The 21,075-nt window shown below is 49.1% G+C and overlaps 1 protein-coding gene across 2 annotated transcripts in view; it reads left to right on the top strand.

Annotated features, from left to right (window-relative positions):
* RNF216 (ring finger protein 216) overlaps positions 1 to 21,075 on the top strand; it is a 114,748-nt gene that overhangs the window by 86,687 nt on the left and 6,986 nt on the right. For both annotated transcript variants that reach the window (XM_056128392.1, XM_056128393.1), the window contains exons 14-15: positions 8,445 to 8,542; positions 14,366 to 14,588. In XM_056128392.1, the coding sequence (XP_055984367.1) occupies positions 8,445 to 8,542; positions 14,366 to 14,588 (321 nt within the window). The remainder of the gene's footprint in view (positions 1 to 8,444; positions 8,543 to 14,365; positions 14,589 to 21,075) is intronic.

A 21,075-nucleotide genomic window follows, 5' to 3' on the forward strand; every position in this document is an offset into this window, starting at 1 on the left:
GTCCAGGCCCAGAGTAATAGTAGGCAGGGCATTTGTCTTGCATGTGGCCTACCTAGGTTCAGTCCCCAGCATCCCTTATGGTTTCCTGAGTGCAGAGCCAGGCATAACCCCCGAGCACTGCCATGTGTGTCCCTCAAAAAATAAATAAATAAATTGTGTCCAAGATCACTGTGAACAGAACTTGAACCTGTAGCAGTTAGAGTGATATAGTGGCCTCAAGCAGTATGTCCTGGCCACCTTAGACCTAGTGAATAAAGGCCCTTGGGCTAGTTAAGGAACGGACATACTTTAACATACATTATTTAACTGGTGCTTAGTGAGGAGGTGAACACTGACGGCAATCTACAAGCCAGTGCCCTCGTTTCCGAGTCCTGCAGAGAGGCTAGGGCTGGCCGGACAGCCACTTCCTCACGGTGTTGTGGCGAAGGTTGCTCTGTGACTAACAGGTTCCTGTCATTATCACTGAGAAGCGGTGTCCCCGGTGGATCCTGCTCTGTCGGGCCTCTTTCTGGATGGCTCCCAACTCTCCAGGAAGCTGGACGCAGCAGCCTGCACAGCTGCAGCTGGGCGGCCTCGCCTTTGTCATGCTCTATCAGCTCTGCAGCCTCCTGACTCATCTGGGGTCTCCTTACACAGGATACCATTGTAACCCGGGCCTTGTCTCAGCCCCCTGTGCCCTCCGGCCTTCAGTAAACAATGGGCTGCTCTTGCTAGCAGGCAAAAGAAGAGAGTCCATCCTCTGTGACTTAAATAGTCGGTCTCTCTGAGCCTTTTCTCGGTCAAATAAAAAAAAAAATGGGGTAGGGTGGTGATCCAGTACTTCCTTCGGAGAATGCTGTGTGTGAGAGTCGCGATGTCGCCTTGGAGCCTGGGACTGGACTGTGTGGAATGGAGGAAGAGAGGAGCCCAGGTTCTCCTGAAGATGCTCCACAGGGACTGGGGAGATAACACAAGGGCCGGAGCACATGTCTGGCCTGCCTGGACCCCAGATTCAGTTCCTACAGGGTCTACCTAGTACAGCCAGCTGTTTAAGATGCTGCAGTAAGAAGCTCCTCTAAGGAGCCCAATCTAAAACATAATCTACTTTAAAATAATAATTGGGTGAGGTGGCAGAGGGATAGTACAGGGTACTTGCCTCTCATGCCGTCAATCCTGATTCAGCTCCCAGCACCACATGTGGTCCCTGAGTACTGCCAGGTGTGCCCCCCCAAAAAAAAAAAATAAAAATAATAATAGCACAGCGATAGGGCGTTTGCCTTACACGCAGCCAACCCAGGTTCGATTCCTCCACCCCTCTTGGAGAGCCTGGCAAGCTACCCGTGACGTATTCCATATGCCAAATGCAGTAACAAGTCTCACAGTGGAGACGTTACTAGTGCCCGCTCAGGCAAATCGATGAACAATGGGAGGACAGTGCTACAGTGCTAATAATAATGATGATGATCAGCCTGGAGTAATATACAATGGCACAGGATATCAGCCTTGCAAGCATGTGGCTGGGAGCTCAAGTCCACAGTGTTCTACAGATGCTGAGCATCATTCTGGTAGCTCTGCTGTCAGTGATCCCCACAGTCACAGGCAATTTCTGGCCACACTAAAAGGCTATAGATGCCACAACCCCTACTTAGACGCCTCGACTAAGATGACTAAGATTGTGTCCCACAGTGAGCGAGCCTGGAGTGTGCATGCAAAGGAAACGGGCCTGTTGGAGTGCCGCATCAGGAAAGGGGTCCCTCTCCCCAGTCACATCACCCTCACCCCCACCATGCTCAGTGTTGGCAGAATTTGTTTCAAGAAGTTGAGACCTTTGTTTGGAGGTATACTGAGGAAGTTTGCCAAGAGTTTAGTCATCCTTGCAGGCTAAGTCTGTCTCTAGAAGACAGTGATGGGCCCTCCTTCAGGGAGGGAAGCGCTGCAGGTCTTGTACCCTGCCAGCGCTCTTCCACAGTTAGCAGCCACAGGCCTTCAAAATGTGTTTCGGAACACTGTCCTTTCCCCCACTCAGCCAACATCACAGATGCCTTCCCCAGCCCTAGCACCTGCGTGTACCCGCTTCCTCTACGTTCAGGAAGCCAGCCCTCTGCAGCCTTTCCATGCCCGCCCTCCCGGCACGGTCAGCTTCTGTGTCACACTCCCTCGGGATCAGAGACTTGTGCAGGGGTTAAGGTACCTGCCTGGCGTGCTGCCATTCACAGCGTCACATGGTGTTTGCATGGTCCTGTTCCCAAGCAAGTACAGGAGTGGAAATAGGTCCTGAGAGAGTGGGTGAAGGCAGGCACTGGATTATTCCTTTCATATTGACAGTTAAGACCTAAAGGATGGGAGCTGGATACCTTGCCTGTGGCCAGCCAAGTTCCATCTCCAGCACCCCCATGTTGTCCCCCAGGCACCAGTGATCCCTGAGTTTCTGAGGGCAGAGCCAGAAATAAGGCCAGGTATGGCCCAAAAACACAAACAAAAAGACCTTAAGAAACAATACCGGGGCTGGAGAGATAGCACAGCAGGTAGGACATTTGCCTTGCATGCGGCCGACCCGGGTTCAATTCCCTGCGTCCCTTATGTTCCCCTGTGCATCACTAGGTGTGACCCAAAAAGCCAAAAGGAAAAGGAAAAAAGAAAGAATTCCTGATGCGTCTCAAATACTAAAGTCAATGTAAAACTTAACCAGAAACTCCTGTCATAAAGAACAAGGACTAAGAGTTGTTGCCCCTTCCATTTCAATTTGTGGGTCCACACCCTGTGAGCAAGGCAGACAGTGAAGTTAGGTTTCAGACAAGCCAGTGAGGGAGCTGAAATTTCGAGGGTGAGCAGCTTTCTCAAAGACCAGCAGACCTGATCCTGCCTACTGGCAAAAAAAAAAAAAAAAAGTGATGATGAAGCCTAGGGCCCAGGCCACCAGATTGCCCTTCCACAAGCTCAGCAGCTTGTGAGCTGAAAGTGCACTGAGAGCCAGAATATTGCAGGTCCTTTTCGGTCCTGGAGGCTTTCTTAGTAGCCTCTCAGAAGCACTTGGCCACTTTTAAGCATTCATTGGGCCTAGGAACAAAGCACAAAGTGCTCAAGAAGAATTACAATTTATTAAAATCTACTGGAGTTAGAAGAGGGTGTTTTGTAAGGTCACATCCATCCAGACTGCTATTTGCTTGCTTTAATTTACTTTTATAACCACCCTCTCCAAACGATACTCTCTGAAACCTCAGGGCCCCTCCATGAGAAGTGCAGCGACTGGAAGCCATTTTTGTGGGAAGGGAACGGTGACTTCCCGGTGACCCCACCAGTGGACTGAGGTGGCCATGTCTCTTCCGTTGTGCCCCCTAGAGCTGAGTTTGCCCTTAGAAAGAAGGTCTCATGAATTAATAACTGGATCACCAGGAATGCTGAAAAGCACTGTTAAATGCTGTGCATTGTTTTCAAGTTGTTGTTCCTGTGGGTGGCTGGCTGGTATTGTTTGAAGGTTAGGATCCAGATACCAGCCCATCTATTCTCCAGCTGTTGTTTATCCTCCAGTTTCCCAGAATAGTCAGGCACAAGGACTTTTAAAAACAGGCTTTTGCTGCTTTACATGTTGGTGTGTAATAATTACTAGTGAGATAGCCTCTTCACTGGTGGGGAAGTAGGTACAGAGGCCTAAAGAATGACATATTCTGTTCCTGGGAAGCAGTGGCCTTTAAACACACTCCCATCAGTCTCCCTTTGCGCCATACTTCGCCCATTCCATTCAGTGACACCTTGTCACAACTTCCATCACAGGTTATTCGGGTTCTGATCCCCGAACAATAACATTTCACTTCTGTTTTGTCGGTTGTTTGGTTGGTATTTTGGCTTTTGGGGCCACACACAGTGACGCTCAGGGATTACCCCTCGTTCTGTGCTCAGGGCATTATATACAGTGCCAGAGATTGAACCCAGGTTGGCCATGTGCAAGGCAAGCTATACTGTCTATCCAGCCCTACTACCACCTTTTTTACATGTAAAAATAGTAGTTTCTATTCTCTTATCTTAAGAGAAAGTTCAGTCACAGGTCAAGGGTATAGGTAGATGTTTCTAGAGATAGACCCTCGTACACTTCCTAACGGCCTCTCCCGTGCTAACCATTTCTGCCTCCTCCCTGCCTGGGCTCATATCTCCACTGAGTGTCTACAGGTCCTCTTGGGTCATCCTCACACTCAGCTCTCACTCAGGGCCCAGGCATACTCAGTGAATCCCTTTGCAGTCGGCCAGCTTTCCTCTGGCCCAGGCCCACTCCTCAGTCTCTCTGCTCTACCTTCCTCACAGTCTCTTCACATCACATACCTGATTGAGCTGTTGGCGTGCTTGACACCTGTGACACAACCCTAGTACTTATAGAAGGTATCAGGCTGGTGATTGTGCCCTGCTGAGACCCCATACAAATCAGCCCCTATAAGCCTCACCAGATCTTTTCCACGGTGTTCAATTCAGCTTCAGGAACCAGTCGTGCCAGCTTTGTCTCAGTCTTCTCTGAGTGTTGTCTGGCTGGCTGCAGTTCTCCTTCCCCTGTCTTGACTCTTCTTTCAGATAGCAGAGTCCACTTCCTCAAGTCTTCACTGTCCCAGCAGACTGATCAGCCTCCTAGTTAAAGCTCCTGCAAAAGTTAAAGTCTTTACTTCATTGTGCTGCTTGGAGTTGTCAATTTCATGTACTAAAATTGAGTCTAAATTGTATGCATGCATGTTGCCAAAGATCGTACTCTGGCTTTCATATATGTAAGGCATGTGTTCTACCACTGGCTTATATTCTTTTTTTCTTTTCTTTTGTTTTTTTTTTTGGGGGGGGTCACACCCGGCGATGCTCAGGGGACCATATGGGATGTTGGGAATCAAACTCGGGTTGGCCGCATCCGAGGCAAATGCCCTACCCGCTGTGCTATCGCTCCAGATTCCTGGCCCCACATTGCTTTTATTACCCATATGAATTCATTTCTAGCCTACATAGAAATATTTTATAAATTATGAAGGGTCTTAATTTTTTTTCTTTTTTTTTTTGTAGGAGTACTGTTATTTATTCAGCCACTGATTAGCTGATTGAATTGGGCATGAACTCCACCTTAATTTTTTTTTATTTTTATATTTATTTATTGAATCACTGTGGGAAAAGTTACTAAGCTTTCAGATTTAAGTCTCGGTCATACAATGATCAAACACCTTTCCCTTCACCAGTACTCATTTTTCACCACCAAGAACCCCAGTATACCCCCCTCCCACTCCTCCAAATGCCTGTGAGGCAGATGATTTCTGCTTAACTCTTCTCTACATTGATTACATTCATTATTTCGACAAACGATGCACCTTGGTAGGGCATTATTGTTTAGAATTTCCCCCCAAACAATCAGAATTGCTGAAAAGGCATTGTGAAATATTTTGTTTTCTATAGCTGGTTATGAGAATCATATAATGTCATGCAGCCACAATTTTGGATTTCTGCAAAGAGCCAGATAATTACGAGTTTGGTTTCTGTGTGTCTGGTGTTATGGCCTTGCCGGAGAGCCACTAGTGGGGGTAACTCGTGACCTCCGTAGTGCGTGAAGTACCTGCCGGTACCGCCCCCACTTCCCATGAGACTGCAGTTGCCCCGTCACCATCGGCTCGTACCTGGCTTTCCTATAAGCTCTGAGGTGGCAGCCACCTTGCTGCCAGTGGGGAAAAAGGCGGAATGGAGCAACACCCTTTCCCTCCTGGGGAGGCATGGCACCATAGTTTAATGCATGGTCCATTCACTTTTCTGCTGCAAGCTTCCGGGCTCTGGATTGAGTCCTTTTGCGTCTGGAGCCATGGCCGTGCCAGAGAGCCGCTTGTGGGGGCCAACTTGTGACCTCAGTAGGGCATGAAGGACGAGCCGGTACTGCCCCCTTCCCATGAGACTGCAGTTGCCCCGTCACCGCCAGCTCATACCTGACTTTCCAATAAGCTCTGAGCCGGCGGCCACCTTGTATGCAGTCCAGATGCATTTCTGCCAAAAGCCGCTGGGTTTCAAGACTCAGATATCATGGCTATTAATCAGCTTGATCAGGAGCCAAAGAGGCCGTTTGTAGGCGGCAACTCGGGATCTCGTTGGGATGGGGAGAAAGAGTCGGCTCCACCCCCATGTGGTGAGACCCCGTGTGTCTCGTCACTGCAGGCTCAAACCTGACTGTCCAGTGGCCTCTGGAGGATGGTGGTCACCAGGCCACCAGGGGGAACAGACCAAGGCACAAAACCTATTCCCACCTGGAGTGGCCCAGCACCAGTAACTTACTGCAGGAACAGGACGCATTTCTGCCAAAAGCCTTTGAGTTCCGAGATTTGTTTCTGAGACTCTGGGATCATGGCCATTAAGCAGTTCGATCAGGAATCAGAGAGACCATGCCTCCAATTATGTAGCTGAGCCAGAGGTGGTTTGTGGGTGTGTCTCCCACATACCTAACTTTTGGCCGTTTACTTTCTTGGTAACTTTGCCCCAAGTTTTTGGGGTCTGGCCAAAGGCACAGCAGCAATTTCGGGGTATCTGAAAGTCTGACGTTGCCATTCAGGCTGCTCATGCACTCGCCTCACAGGTACAGATTGACCTGCTGGTGGCACCATACCCCCTTAATTTTTTTTTAAATGGGGGTGACGCCTTGGAATTATAACCAACTGAGCACAGCGGTTTAATGCTGGCCCCAAGAACACAGTGCTGCTTAGGGGCTTCCAGAGCCACGTGGATTCACTGTAAGCTCAGACCTTACAGTGCTAAGAATCAAACTGTGCTTGATCGCATGTGTGGCATATTCCCTAAAGCACTTTTGCTGTGTCTGGCACCACCAACACCATCCCTTTTATCTCGTGTTATAAGTAAAATTTAGCTGAGCTCTGGGAGGTGATGTCCAAAGGTTTTGAGTGAAACTGAGGAAAAGTATTTTTTTAATTTTTATTGAATAACTGTGATATAGACAATTACAAAGCTGTTTATAATTGGGTTTCAGTCATACAGTGATCCAACACCCATCCTTCCACCAGTGTACATTTCCCACCAACAGTTTCCCCAGTTTCCTTCCCAACATCTCCCAACCCCCTACCCCACACCAGCCTGTCTCTATGGCAGGCACTTTTCTTCTTTCTTTCTCTTCTTTTGTGCATTATGGTTTGCAGTCTAGGTACTAAGAGGTCATCGTATTTGTTCAGGGCATTCAGTATTTTTATCGGGAGGTGAGGCTAGAGTAGTTTTTTAACTGGATGGCATCTTTGGGGTCTGGATGTGACTGCCCAGGCTTCCAGAGGTATGGGGAGGTAGCCCATCCTGAGCCTGAGAAAGCCTGGAGAGGTTTCAGTCATAAAAGCCGCATACACAAAACTTCAGCAGATTGTATCTTGGTGAGATCTGTCCTGAGAAGGTAGAGTCCAGCCAGGGGCATGGCGGCAGTTGTGGAAGCATGCGGCTGCTGGGAGCTCTGCTTGGGCAGGCTCCAGGCTGACCCACTCCCCTAATATATTTATCCCAGTCTGTTCAGCAGCTTTTTGGTATTTTGAAATTTCTGGGTCTCTGAAGTAAGGCCCATAAAAGAGCTTATATAGCAGAGCTAGAGGTGGTTTGTGAGCTAGAGGTGGTTTGTGGGTGTGGCTCCCACATACCTAACTTTTGACTGTATAATTTTTCTGGAAACTGGGTCCCGAGTTACTGGGATCCGGCCAGCAGTGCAGTGGCAATTCGGGGGTGTCAGTAAGCCTGAAGATATCATCAGACAGCTGATGCACTCACCCCATTAGTACAGGTTGGCCTGCTGGTGGCACGGCACCCCCTTCAAAAACCTTTAAAAAAGAAAGACGATGGGGCCCAAGAATAGTACAGCAGGTAGGGCGCTTGCCTTGTACATCCCCAGCATCTCACATTGTCCCCCAATCCCACTACGGTTAATTCCTGAGGGCCACTGGGTATGGCCCAAAAACCAAAAAAAGAAACCTAGCTTTGGTACTGTGAAGAGATAGCGCAACAGATTGAGTGCATATGTGCCTCCCTCAAGAAAGAAAAGAAAGCCTTATGCAAATTCTGTGAGTGAGAGCAATGTTTCTTTGATCTAAGACAGGGGTGGGAAACCTTTTTTCTGCCAAGAGTCATTTGGATATTTATAACATCATTCACAGGCCATACAATACTGGCAGACAAGCCATGGGCTGCTGACAAAAAGCATAGGTGTCTGCTTTGTCATGTACCACAGCCAGACCATCTGATTGCACAGGCCTTATATGGCCAGTGGACCAAGCATTCCCAGCCACTGAAGGAGAGAGGTTTCCCCATGCTTTTTCCTAACGATTCTTCTATTGAGAGCTATCTTTAGATTTATCCCTGATGAAAGTAATAGGGACCTTTGAAAGAATTCAGGTCAAGGGAAGTTTGTTTGTATACCCTGTTGTTGCACAGAAACTTGTATGTAATCACTCACCACAGACGCTTTGTCTTTTTTTTCTCCCCAGGAAACCTGTAGGAAGTGTCAGGGACTCTGGAAAGAGCACAATGGCCTCACCTGTGAGGAGCTGGCTGAAAAAGATGACATCAAGTACCGAACATCTATGTAAGTGACCTGACTGACGCGTACTTGCCCTTTTAGCAAATAGGGCATGTGAATGAATATTGTCGGAAGGACAAACTTCTAAGCCACTCCCCACTAGAGCAATCTCAGAAAGTGCCTAGCTCCTGAGCCTCTATCTTTGCAGCCTCGTGGAGCTGTCTCTGAGGCCACGAGCAGCATATTATATGCTGCTCCTTACTATCCTATAAATGGTGCGTTTCTATTCCATTCAATTGTGCTACTGTCACTTGTGTCTGTTTTCTATCAGCCACTGGTGATATGAAGATGTAAAGTAGAATTGCAACCTTCAGCTTGCAAAATAATACAATCAGTAACATTCAGAGCCAGGGTGCCAGAAAGATAGTACCGAAGACAGGATGTTTGCCTTGCACTCAGCCAATGCGGATTTAATCTCTGGCACCCAGTATGGTCCCCTAAGTACTGCAAGACATGATCCCTGAGTGTGGAGCCTCCCTGAGCTTTGCAGGGTGTGCCCTCCCCCCAAAAAAAATTAAGAACCAGTTCCATATACCACTTGTATGGCTAAATACATTCAGAATATTAACTTGTTGCAACAGTAAAGTGACTCAACACAGAAATCTCTTACTGTTTCACAAAATAGCCTGGCCTTCCCAGCCTGACCACGCAAATCCATGGGTCATTGAAAGACCCAGGTTGTTTTTCCTTCTTGTTTCGCCATTCACTAAGGAGATATCTTCTTTCTGCCTGGCTGTAACTGAGATGTAGCCACATTTATATTCCAGCTCAGAGGAAAGAAGAAAGAGATGAGTTCTTGAAGTTATGATAGATGAATATACATTTATATATATATGTATGTATGTAAATATATACATATATGTATGTGCTTATACCTCTATTTTGATTCACTGGACCACAGGGCAGACACCTAATATGACCTCTAACTGAATGATTTTATGTCCGGTTTAAGTTTGAAAGATGAGGAGCAAGTTTGGTTACTAGCAGAAGTGGGAATGAATGGGGCGTGGAACATTTGCTGAGTCTCTCTGTACATCATGTTTTACCTTCACTCCACTCACAGTCCTGCTGAGGCACAGAGGCCCAGGCATCTTGTTCATCATCACACAGGTACTAAGTGGCAAAGCAGGAATTTGAGCTAAAGCAAAAGTTTTCCTGATAGTGTTTTTTATCACGAGTTTGCGAAGCAGAATAATTGTCCACAGAATGCCCATGCATGTCCTAGTCCTGAACCAGTGAACCGACAAGTGTCATTTTATATGGCAAAAGAGACTTTTCAGATGTAACTGTGGACCTTGAGATCATCCAGGTGAGCCCAGTTTCCTCATTCGGCTCCTTTGGAGCAGTAGCCGCCACTGGTCAGATGGAGATGGGGTGACAGGCAGAGGCAGGGGTGTTATTGAGAAGAACTGCATCTCCCACCAACGAGATGGAAGAAGAGTATTAAAGAATGTGGTGGCTTCTAGAAATAGGGAACTGCTTTTAGCGGTCAGTCATCAAGAAAATAGGCCCTTCTCACCAATTCCTCGAGGAACTGAATTCTGCTGACAGTGCAGAGAGCGGCTCAGTTTTCTGGAGAGCCTCCAGTCGGAGTGAGCTTCCTATCATTTTGAGTTTATTCTCATGAGATCTATGATGGACTTATGCCCTGAAAAGCCACAGAATAACAAATTGGGGGCTGGACCGATAGTACAGTAGAGTGCTTGCCTTGCACGTGGCAGATCTGGGTGTGATCCCTGGCACTTCATATGGTCCCTTGAGTCCTGCCAGGAGTGATCCCTGTGTGCCTAACCAGGAGTAATTCCCGAGCACCTCCGGGTGTGGCCCGATAGCCCCCCAACCCCTAGAAAATAAAGAACAAATTTGTATTATGTTAAGGGAAGGAAATTTTGGTAACTAATAACAGCAGAATGTAACCTGCCCACACGGCAGAGTATGGCAAACTCCCCATGGCGTACCCAATATGCCAAATACCAGTAACAATGATGGGTCTCATTCTCCTAACTCTGAAAGAGCCTTGAATATGACACTTTTTTAAAAAATCTCAGGGCTAGGACGAAGGAGACGTTATTGGGGCCTGCTCGAGGCAATCGACGAATAACAGGATGGTCGTGATCGTGAATAACAGCAGAGGTAGCACTGTAGCACTGTCCTGTTGTTCATCAGTTTGCTCTAGTAGGCCCAGTAACGTCTCATTGTGAAACTTGTTACTGTGTTTGGCATATCGAATACGTCACGGGTTCGAATACGCAGGCTTTGCCATGCGGGCGAGATACTCTAACCTTTAGCTTGCCGGGCTCTCCAAGAGGGGCAGAAGAATCAAACACAGGTCGGCCAGGCCGGCCGTGTGCAAGACAGAACACCCTACCACTGTGTTGTCGCTCCAGCCCAACAGCAGAAATAGAAAACAAAATTTTGATACCAGAAGAGAAGTACTGCTGCTTAAAAAAAAAAAAAAAACTTAAAGTAGAAGTTTGGTTGGAATTCATTCATTGTTTTAATTGGGTTTGGGGGCCACACCTGATAGTGTTTGGGTGTTATTCTGGGGGCCTCACACATGCAAGGCGAGCCCTCTATCACCTCCCTCGCCGCAGAAAAGGTAAAGGCCCTCCCGTTGATCATCGATTTGCTCGAGCGGGCCCAGTAACGTCTCCATTGGAGACTTTGTTGTTACTGTGTCTGGCATATTGAATACTCTCCGTAGCTTGCCGGGCTCTCCGAGAGGGGCGGAGGAATCGAACTCGGGTCGGCCATGTTGGCCGCTTGTAAGGCAACCGCCCTACCTGCTGTGCTATCGCTCCAGCGATAGGGTAGAGGCTACAAGAATCTGGAAAGCATGATGGAAAACAACCTATTCTGCCTATTCTGCCTTGAACAGACTCCAAGTACAAGTATAGACATTAGAACCGCTTCATTCGTGGCACTGGCATGAGTGTGCAGTATAGGCAAAACTTCCCTGCTGAAGGAATCTATAAATCACCACGAACAGACGGTCGGTGGTGTGTGGGCATCAAAGGCGCTGCTGGTGAGCCGAGATAGCTTTGTGCTCTCTCTCTCTCTCTAGCCCAATAAACTTTTCTTTTGAGAGATAAAAATATTCTGAAATTGGATGATGTTGATGGTTGCACAACATTGTGAATAAGCTAAATATCCCTGAAGTGTACCCTTTAAAATAGTGCTATTTATGTGCATTTTGCCACCATAAACAATGAGAACATACATAAAATCTTACACTACAGAGGAAAATTCAAGATCTCAAATAGTCAGGGCCAGAGTGATAGGACAGCAGGTCGGCATTTGCCTTGCACACGGCCACACCAGATTCAGTCCCCAGCACCCCATACAGTCCTCTGAACCCCCAACAGGAGTGATCCCATAGCACCGAGCCAGGAGTAAGCCCTGAGTACCGCCAAGTGTGGCACACACACCAAAAAGATTTCCAGTAGCGGGCCAAAAGGATAGTATAGCACTACATGTGGCTCCCTGAGCACTGCCAGGTATGACACAAAAACCAAAAATTAAAAAAAAAGAAAAGAAAAAGAAAAAAGATTGTACATGGTCATGTAGAAAAGCGCAGTAAACCTTCCTGTTTGGACACGAGGTCAGCAGGCAGAGCTGCAACTCACACTGTTTTTCCTGTCCTACCCAGGAGCACTTCCTGTAGGGCTGTGTGTTTCCTGCCTAGTTTAGAATCAAGTTGCAAAGTGCCCTCTTCCTGAAAGAATCATCTGTGGTTTCTCCCCAGTCCCACTTTGTACTTGGTATTACTGTCTGGGTGATCACCACAGCCCCTGCCAGCACCCCTCTTCGCTCCTGGGTGTACGTCCCTGTGAATGCAGGAGCACAGGGGTGCGCATAGCCATGTTGCAAGTCAGCCTTCTTTATCTATTCCTCGCTAGGCAGGTGTGCCCTCTTCCCAAGCCCTGGGGAACGGTCCATGTGGCCTTGTTTTCTTTCTCCACGGCTCTCACACTACAGCCACAGCAGCTTCCCAGGGCCAAGTGACCCGACTCCTCCTCAGGTGCTCTTACTTAGAAAACTTGTTTTTGTTTTGTTTATTTGGGGGCTACATCCAGTGGTGTCCAGGGTTTAGTCCAGGCTCTGCTTTCAGGAATCACTCCTGGCAGTGCTCAGGGAACCACCGGGGGGGGGCGGGGGGTGCCAGGGATGGAACCTGGGTCAGGGTGTTGTGCCATACCTGCTAGTTCTCAGGGCCTATTTCTGGCATCATCCTCAGGAGTGTTCTATAACTTTACACTGGCTGTAAATTCTTCTCCAGCCAGAGTGCTCCCTTCATGTTCAGTCATTAGAAGTAGACCAAGTGAGTAGGAGCCAATTTCCCAACACGTTTTTGTTTTAAACTGGGATCTGGCTTCTGTGCTGCACTCACCTGGCTGTTCTTCCTCAACAGGAAAGTGAGCAATCGGAACCAGAGATTGTTTCATGAACTGAGTGCAGATTTGCATGCAGGAACCTGGCTTTGCTCCCTGGCACTGCATGATTCCCCCAGTGCCACTGCCCCCCCCAAAAGGGAGGAGCCACATTTGGAACCTCAGGAAGGATGCAGCTCAGAGAACAGCCCCAAACTCTTGACAGTCTCAGCATTGAAGGACTTCCCGGTCACCAGACTGAGTTTCTACTTGGGCAACAGAAAAGTGCTGGAGTGGAAATACGAGGTCCAGTTTCAGACCCACACTTAGGGTCCTGGATGTTCCCATTGGGCATCCCTTGGGTCTTCTATTCAGAACTGGCTTCCTCATGCCGGTGGGCACAGCATAGCCCTCGGGGGTTCAGTTTGCAGCGCAGACCCCACATGGGCAAGTGACGGCTTTGACAGCAGCAGGAACATAGTGAGTGTTGTGTTGTCGGCTGCGTCTACTCTTAACAGCGCACCAAGACTTGTCGTTGTGGTTCTAGTATCAGTTAGATGCTTCTGGAAACCAGAAAGCCCTCTAACACTTTCCTATTGTCCAGCTTGATTGATGTGTTGCAAGGGAGTCTGGGAGTGACGTTTTGACATAGCAGTATGAGCCCTTTTAATAGGAGGAGTCTATAGGCTAACTTGGACCGTCCCCATCTTGTGTATTTGAAACCCCAAGGGGTGTATGTTACTAAGGTTTTAGACTTCCTGGCTGTCTGTTCTCTGCCTTTTAAAGTATAAGGCACAGGGGCTGAAGAGATAGCACAGCGGGTAGGGTGTTTGCCTTGCACGCAGCCGACCCAGGTTCGATTCCCAGCATCCCATATGGTCCCCTGAGCACCACCAGGAGTAGCTCCTGAGTGCAGAGCCAGTAGTAACCCCTGTGCATCGCCAGGTGTGACCCAAAAAGCAAAAAAAAATAATAAGAAGAATAAAGTATAAGGCACATTATTTAGGTTCCTAGAGAATTTTGATGATAAAGCTGATGAACTGAGTTTTCAGACTTCAAGAGATGGATTCCTCAGGGTGAAGGTGTGGCTTGGTAGTTGAGGGCATCCCTCGAAACATAAGATTCTGTGATCCCTAGCAGCACAAAAGGGAAAGATTTGCTCTTTAATGACTCCAGAGTGCACACAGTCGGTATAGGTAGAAGAGTACTTACTATTATTTTTCTTTCCTCTGTACCGCATTTTCCCGAGGTGGGCATTACTTGCACCCCCATCCCCATGGGGGAGGACAGTAGCCTCAGGTACAACAGGGGGACACAGACTCTTCACTCAAAGAAGGTAGATTTGGGGGGTGTGCTGAATGCTTTTTTTCCGAAAGGGGGGATGTAGCAGTCGGTGTAGAGCAGAGTGAAGCTTGCTCTTCAGCCTCTTGCTGTCCATAACCCGGTTTCCTTTTTCCAGCGAGGAAAAGATGACCGCTGCGCGCATCAGAAAGTGCCACAAGTGTGGGACCGGCCTTATCAAATCTGAGGGCTGCAACCGAATGTCTTGCCGCTGCGGTGCCCAGATGTGCTACCTCTGCCGAGTTTCTATCAATGGCTATGACCATTTCTGCCAGCACCCTCGCTCGCCTGGAGCTCCATGCCAAGAGTGTTCAAGATGCTCTCTGTGGACCGACCCTACTGTAAGTGAATGCAGAGCTGCCTCTTGCTTTGTAGGCTCAGCATAGCAGTATAATAATAGCGGATACTTTTGTTTGGTCTGAGGGCCACACCTGGCAGTGCTCAATGAGGACACATAATCAGGTGTGTAGGGTGCTTGTCTTGCACATGGCTGGCCCAGGTTTGATCCCCGGCACCTCGTGTGGCCCCCCAAACACAGCCAGGCATGATCCCTGAGCACAGAGGCAGGAGTAAGCCCTGAGCACTGCTGGATGTAGCTTAAATCTGAAAACAAATTTGCTTGGGGCTTGGCTTCTGGTGGTGCCTGGTGGACCGTGTGGTTCTGGCAGTCAAAGCCAGGGCTCCTCTGAGCTGTCTCAGAACCTAAAAAGAGATTTTAAAGCCAAGTTTGTGACTCAGACAGTAGGAAGGCCCTAGTCTCACTCCAGCACTGCTCGACATCATCTTAATGGCCCCTGAGCACCATGAGGTGTGATTCTTTTGTCCCCCAGGCACTGTCAGGAGCTAGCTCCTACAACTTTTTTTTTTTTAATATACATAGCAGATTTCAGCTCATGAAAAGTAAGATACTCATAGATCAGCAGCCTCAGGAAAAAATAAGATAATCATAGGATGGCCAGAGAGTTAGAATAGAGCCAACCCTAACTCAATCCTCAGCACCACATATGGTCCCTTTAGCATAGAGCCAGAAATGGTCCCTAAGCATCTCCCTAAAGGCCCAATCTCCTATAAGCCTCCTCCTCCTTCCCTCCCCCCCCACACACACAAAAATCCTGTAATCTATGGGGCTCAAGTACCTAGAGTGTAAGACTTAATTAATGACCCTCTGGACTGCGTGTTCCATCCTCTGGAATCCCCAGGCCATAGAAGCCCTGCTCCTGCTGAGGACACAGCAATGAGAAAGGTGTTTGATCTGAGGAGGACACTGGCTCAGGGCGGGCAGCGGGCGGTGAGTGGCGGTGCTCCTTGCCTCCAGACAGACCTCCCTGGGTGGGTCCACTGGTTATACACTGCTTGGCTCAGAACTTGAGGGGGAAACAGGCTCCTCTACCAGCAGGGGCTGTCTGTCTTCCTCAGGGCTTCTCTGAAAGAGAGCAGGCGGGAGGGGGGTGGGGAGAAACAGCCTGACTATTGGAGCTATTTCCCTTCTTCCCCCCTTTCCTGCCCCTCCCCTGCCCTCCCTGCCTTCCCACCCTGGCAGTGAGCGTGAAGCTGCCATGTCCTGTTACCTTGTTGGGGTGCAGTAGCATGCAGTTGCCTCTTGTTTCTTCATTCAGGTATCATCTTCTATCCTGAGCAAGGCTTCATGTTTTCTGAAAGTTTGAGAGGAAGGTCAGGCAAATACAAATCCCTCCGATTTCCTTGGGTAGCCGCTGCCAGAGATTTCGTTCCATTTGTCCCGTTCCCATCAGAACTGGGATCAGCCCTGTTTCCTTGGTTCTCACCAGGAGACTGATTGAATTCCAGCCCAGCATCTGTTGGGGCTCCGGAGAACACAAAGCCATTCAGAAGTTGAGAGGAACAAAGCGTGCCCTGTCATCTGAGCCTGTTCTCCGGCTTAATTAACCGGCAAGGCCAGGAGGATTCTCATATTTGTCAGTGAGGGAGTTTTCCCTTGGTAATTTGGAAACAAATTGAGTTTTCATCGTAATGGCTAGAAATTGCTCAGGAAGCCCGTACTAGTTTCAGATTAGAGCTGGACTGGTGATTAGTAACTGTGTTATAACTAACTATGTTAGTTATCAGAAATAAGCCAAGCACTAGATGTAGAGCACAGGGATGAAGCACTTGCCTTGCACTTGGCCAGCTTAGTTCCATGCCCAGAACTGTATTATGATCCCCTGAGCACCTCCAGGAGTAAGGCCTGAGCACAGCCAGGTGGAGCCCAAAGCCAGAAATATTAACCAAACACATTCAGCTGAGAGTCTTATGAAATAAGATGTCTTGTGAGCACAGAGCCAGGAGTAATTCCTCAGCACCAGCCAGGAGTAAGTCCTGGGCAAAACTGTTTCTTCAAAAGTGTCTTTTTAGGAAAGAGGGAAGGAAGGGGGAATATTGCAATCGCATCAAGCCAGTTTTCTACTTTAGGGATACAATGCAAGGCCAAATCTCTACATGTAAATGAGCAAACATTATTTTGCCATAGGGAGGATTATTCTGGGATATGACTGGACCCAAGTATGCTGACTCTGGTCTTTTGGTGCAGTTTTTTGGTTTTGGGGAGGTTCTTTTTTGTTTGGCTTCTGTTGTTATTGCTGCTTTGTTTTGGGGGCCATACCTGGTGATGCTAAGGGGTTACTCTTGGCTCTGTGCCCAGTATGCCAACTCTGGTCCATGCCTGGTCAGTATATACAAGATGGTTAGAGCAGCCACCTGGTGTCTAGGTTCCAGCACGTCAGTCTGGAAATGCAGGACAAACACATGTTTACCTTGGATCTGGGCTACAGGAAGCTAACTGCAGAAAATTGTTCCTGCTTTGCAGGCTTTAGTTGGTTGGGTTTTCATGTGGAAGGCGCACTCCAGTGGAATAGACACTGAAGGAGTGAACCCAGCGCACCCACACGCCAGGCACGTGCTCCAGCCCTTTCAGCTGTCTCCCCCATGAACCTGTTTGTTCAGTTCTGTTTTGGGCCATGAGGCTTACTCCTGGCTGTGCACTCAGGAATGACTCGAGTGTGGTGCTCAGGGCACCATATAGGGTGGAAGAGATCGAACCCCGTGTCAGCCGCATGCAAAGCAAACACCCCACACACTTTACTCTGACTCCAGCCACCCTCTTGCCCCCATGAACCGATTTTATTTTCTTAATAAAAGTTTGAAGCATGGGGCTGAAGCAATAGCACATTGTTTGCCTTGCATGAGGCTGACCTGGGTTTGATTCCCAGCATCCCGTATGGTCCCCCGAGCACCGCCAGGAGTAATTCCTGAGTGCAGAGCCAGGAGTAACCCCTGTGCAACATCAGGTGTGACCCAAATAGAGGGGAAAAAAGAGTTTGAAGCATATTCCCTTCAAATAGACCCCAAGGCTTTGACAGCCTGTTTGCAGTATGGTGCTGTCTCGTCCAGCCATTCAGTCCGAAGGCTTGCCTCTCTCCCCCAGCATGTGGCCTGTGGCACCTGCTCTGCTGAGGCTGGGATTCTGACAGTCCCCTGAGCCAGAGAGAACATGTATGGGTCGTGAAGGGAGGCCCGGGCTTATTTGTTTCCGTGTTTTCTCACACAGCACCTCAGACCGGCCTACAGTCAGTAGCTTTCTGAAGGGCCAGGAGGACCCGCTCTGGGACTCTGATTTGGGTGACCAAGGATGGAGGATGTGTAAGAATGGAGGGAAAGAAGAATTGTAGGGAGGACTGGGGAGGGAGGGGTAGAAACCTCAGAGAAAAGAGCATCCAGACTTAGGTCGAAAACTCATTTTACGAAGAGTAGAATGAAGTGAGTCCCACGGTGGCGGACCCACAGCTGCCTAGCTGTCCGTGCTGAGCATTTCATTTTCCTTTGGGGCTCCAGGAAGTTAGCCTCCAGGTCCCTCACAGGAGATCTCACTGAGCGCCTCGGGGATAGAGGCCTCTGAGTCTCCGAGCTCAGGAACCTCCCCAGCCCAGGGCCCTGCAGTGGACTCCTTTCCTTTTGTCCAAGTTTTAGTTGGTAGGGAAGAAGCCCTGGCAGCATGGCTCAGCCATGAGCCAGGTGTCAGGGTGTGTGAGCCTTCAGCAAGCAGCAGACCCTCAACCCTGCCAACCACCCCTGCCTAGTGACATTCCCCATCACTGGCCCTTGGAACTGAGCACGTGCCAGCCAGGAGCTTGTGGTCCACATCCCAGCTGCTCGACATGTGCCACTCCAGTGCTGCACCCTCCGCCTGCCCTACCCCCAATTTCCTGTCAGAGGAGAACAACTGGGTGCTGGGGGCCTAGGGTGTGCTGTTGCTCATCGATCTGCAGCAGATCTGGGAACAATTTGAAACTAAATCCTCAGCTCCTTGGAAGCGTTTACAGAGTCATAGCAAGTTTATTAACAACAGCTGTGACCACACAGGACCTGGATCCCAGCCCCAGCCCAGCCATCCAGGAGAAAGCGGTTGGTTCACAGTTCCCGGTCACCTTTTCGGGGGGAGAAGCTCAGAAAGAACGGTTGCTGGTGTTCCCTCCATGGTCACGGGGGGCTGTCAGACTGGTGACCCAAATGTTGAAAAAATTGGGCTCAGAAGGACTTTGAGAAGCTCTGTCCAGAGCAGCCTGGTGCCAAACTCTTGGCGGTCTGTCTTGGGACCCTTCAGCCCTGGCTGCTGGTTATTGCTCTTACCTGCTTGGTGGAAGCATCTGTCTCATATTTGAACCCCTGATATTGCTCTTCTTCATTTCCTCCTGCCCAGATGCCGCTGCTTGGGCAGTGCTGCCCGGCTTTATTATTGAGGAGTTGGGTGTTTCCGTTTTTCTCCCCTCCCATAAGCCTCTGGTGACTCTCCCGCTGCTCAGCAGTGCTGAGTTGGTGTTCTGGAGAGGCTGGACCCTCCCCTCCACCTCATGCTCTCGCCTTAATCCCCAACCATCCCCATGTGCAACAGGCATGTCTGTCTTCCAGCATTTTCTGTGGCCTGCTGAGCTCAAAGGAGCTCAAGGAAAGGAAATAACCCCCGTTATGATGCCCCGCTGTCTCTATGGAACCACTCCTTCCACAACTGCTGGGCGCCAGACTCTGTTCTCAGTCACAACAGTCCTTTGTCCTCAGCCCTGTGTGCACGTGCACTGGCCTCGTGGCTGCTGCTGACTCCCCCTCATGGTCCGTGGGGAGCAAGAACGAGGGCTGGGGTTCACTTCTACCCCAGCTGCCTTTTCACTACGTCTTTTGCAACCTGCCTGTCTCAGAACATCTGGATCCCTGACCAGCATCCAGTCCCTCTCTCAGCCCAACCATGCTCTATTTTCTGTGCATGTTTGAATGTACTGCTGTGATGGGGAAGTGAGGGGGGTGGGCAGGAAGGGCAGAGGAGTGGTTTCATCTAAGCCTGTGGGACCCAGGACCTGCCGCCATCAAGCCCACACCAGACACAGAGGGAGGGGGTTCAAGGGGATAAGGGGGGAAGCAAGGCAGACAGCCGCCCCCACCTCCTGCAACAGCCCTGGGACCCAGACCTGCGGGAGCAAAGGTGAGCCCAGGAGACTCAGCCACTTCCCCCACCCTGTCAGCCCACCCTTGGGCCTCTCACCCTTGACTGCGCTGACTGGGAAAGCTAGCCAGGCCTCTACGGATGAAAGGCAGAGGGAAGGCAGCTCTCTCCCTGCTCCCAGCTTCCTTCTTCACCACTCACTGATCTCAGTAAGTCACTGCAACTTTGGAGCCTCAGTTTCCTTCTGGGTAAAATCCCTGGCATCCCTTGCAGCTGGAAAAAGTAGCTGTATGTGACGAGCCTGGTCCACGGCTAAGGCACTGTGGCCTCTTAGGCGGAGTTGAGGGCTTTCTGAAAGTGAGCTCCAGGCAAGCATGGCAGTGGGGGCTGGGAGGCAGCCTGAGGTCTGGAGCTGGCAGGACAGTTAGTAGGGAAAACACCAAAATGTTCCCAGGATTTATCTCTACTACGGGCAACTTTGTGTTGTTCTGTTAAGCCTTTCCCCCCCCCCCCCCCCAATCTTGCTTTACTGTGTTTGAGACTGCAAGCTCTAGTTTTTGTAGGAGGAAGAATGTTCTTTTTTTTTTTTTTGGCATATTGAATTTTTATAAAGTTGTTCACAATAATTTATTACATTTCGTATTCCTGTACCAGTCCTACCACCATTACACCTTCTCACCACCAATATTTCAAATTTTCCCTTCCACCACCCAAGCCTACCCCAATAACAGGCCCTAAATAATTATTTTGTATTGCTTTTTAGGAATAATCTTCTAAAAATGATTAAAATTTCCTTAGAAGAAAGTGTGTGAAGATTGTTATATCTCAGCCCGGAGCCATTAAGCCCTTTACTAACATGCTGTTGCAGGTTGAGCCTTGTGTGCTCAACCTGCAACAGCATGTTAGTAAATTTTTTTCTTTTTTTCAAATTGAGATCAGTTGCCTTCTACTTTACACACCCTGTCCAATGTAGTGTGCTACTCCTGGTAAATCAGTGATGTCAGTATAAGATGTGGAACAGCTGACATTCTAGAAATTGTAACATTTTAAATAGGTTGATACAGCTGTAGTTAAGTTTTTAACCTGATGGTGACTTAGTGTCTGGAGGTATTTGGCACCTGAGGCAGTTCGTGGGTGTGACTGCCAGGCTCCCAGAAATACTGGGAGATGGGAGGATATGGCTCATTCCCAACTCCGCAGGCCTGGAGGTTTTGGACACAAAACCCACAAACCTGAGTTTTTCAGTAGATTTGCTCATGGGTGATGCTCGTCCGAGTCTGTGGAGATCAGCCTTGAGCATGGTGGCGATGGAGTTCTGGGGTTTTCGGCTTCTGGGGCTCTGTTGGGGTAGGTGAGTTCCACTGTCTGCCCCCCTCCAAGCT

The sequence above is a fragment of the Sorex fumeus genome, unplaced genomic scaffold, assembly GCF_029834395.1.
Source record: "Sorex fumeus unplaced genomic scaffold, SorFum_2.1 ptg000064l, whole genome shotgun sequence".
NCBI classification, from domain to species: domain Eukaryota; kingdom Metazoa; phylum Chordata; class Mammalia; order Eulipotyphla; family Soricidae; genus Sorex; species Sorex fumeus.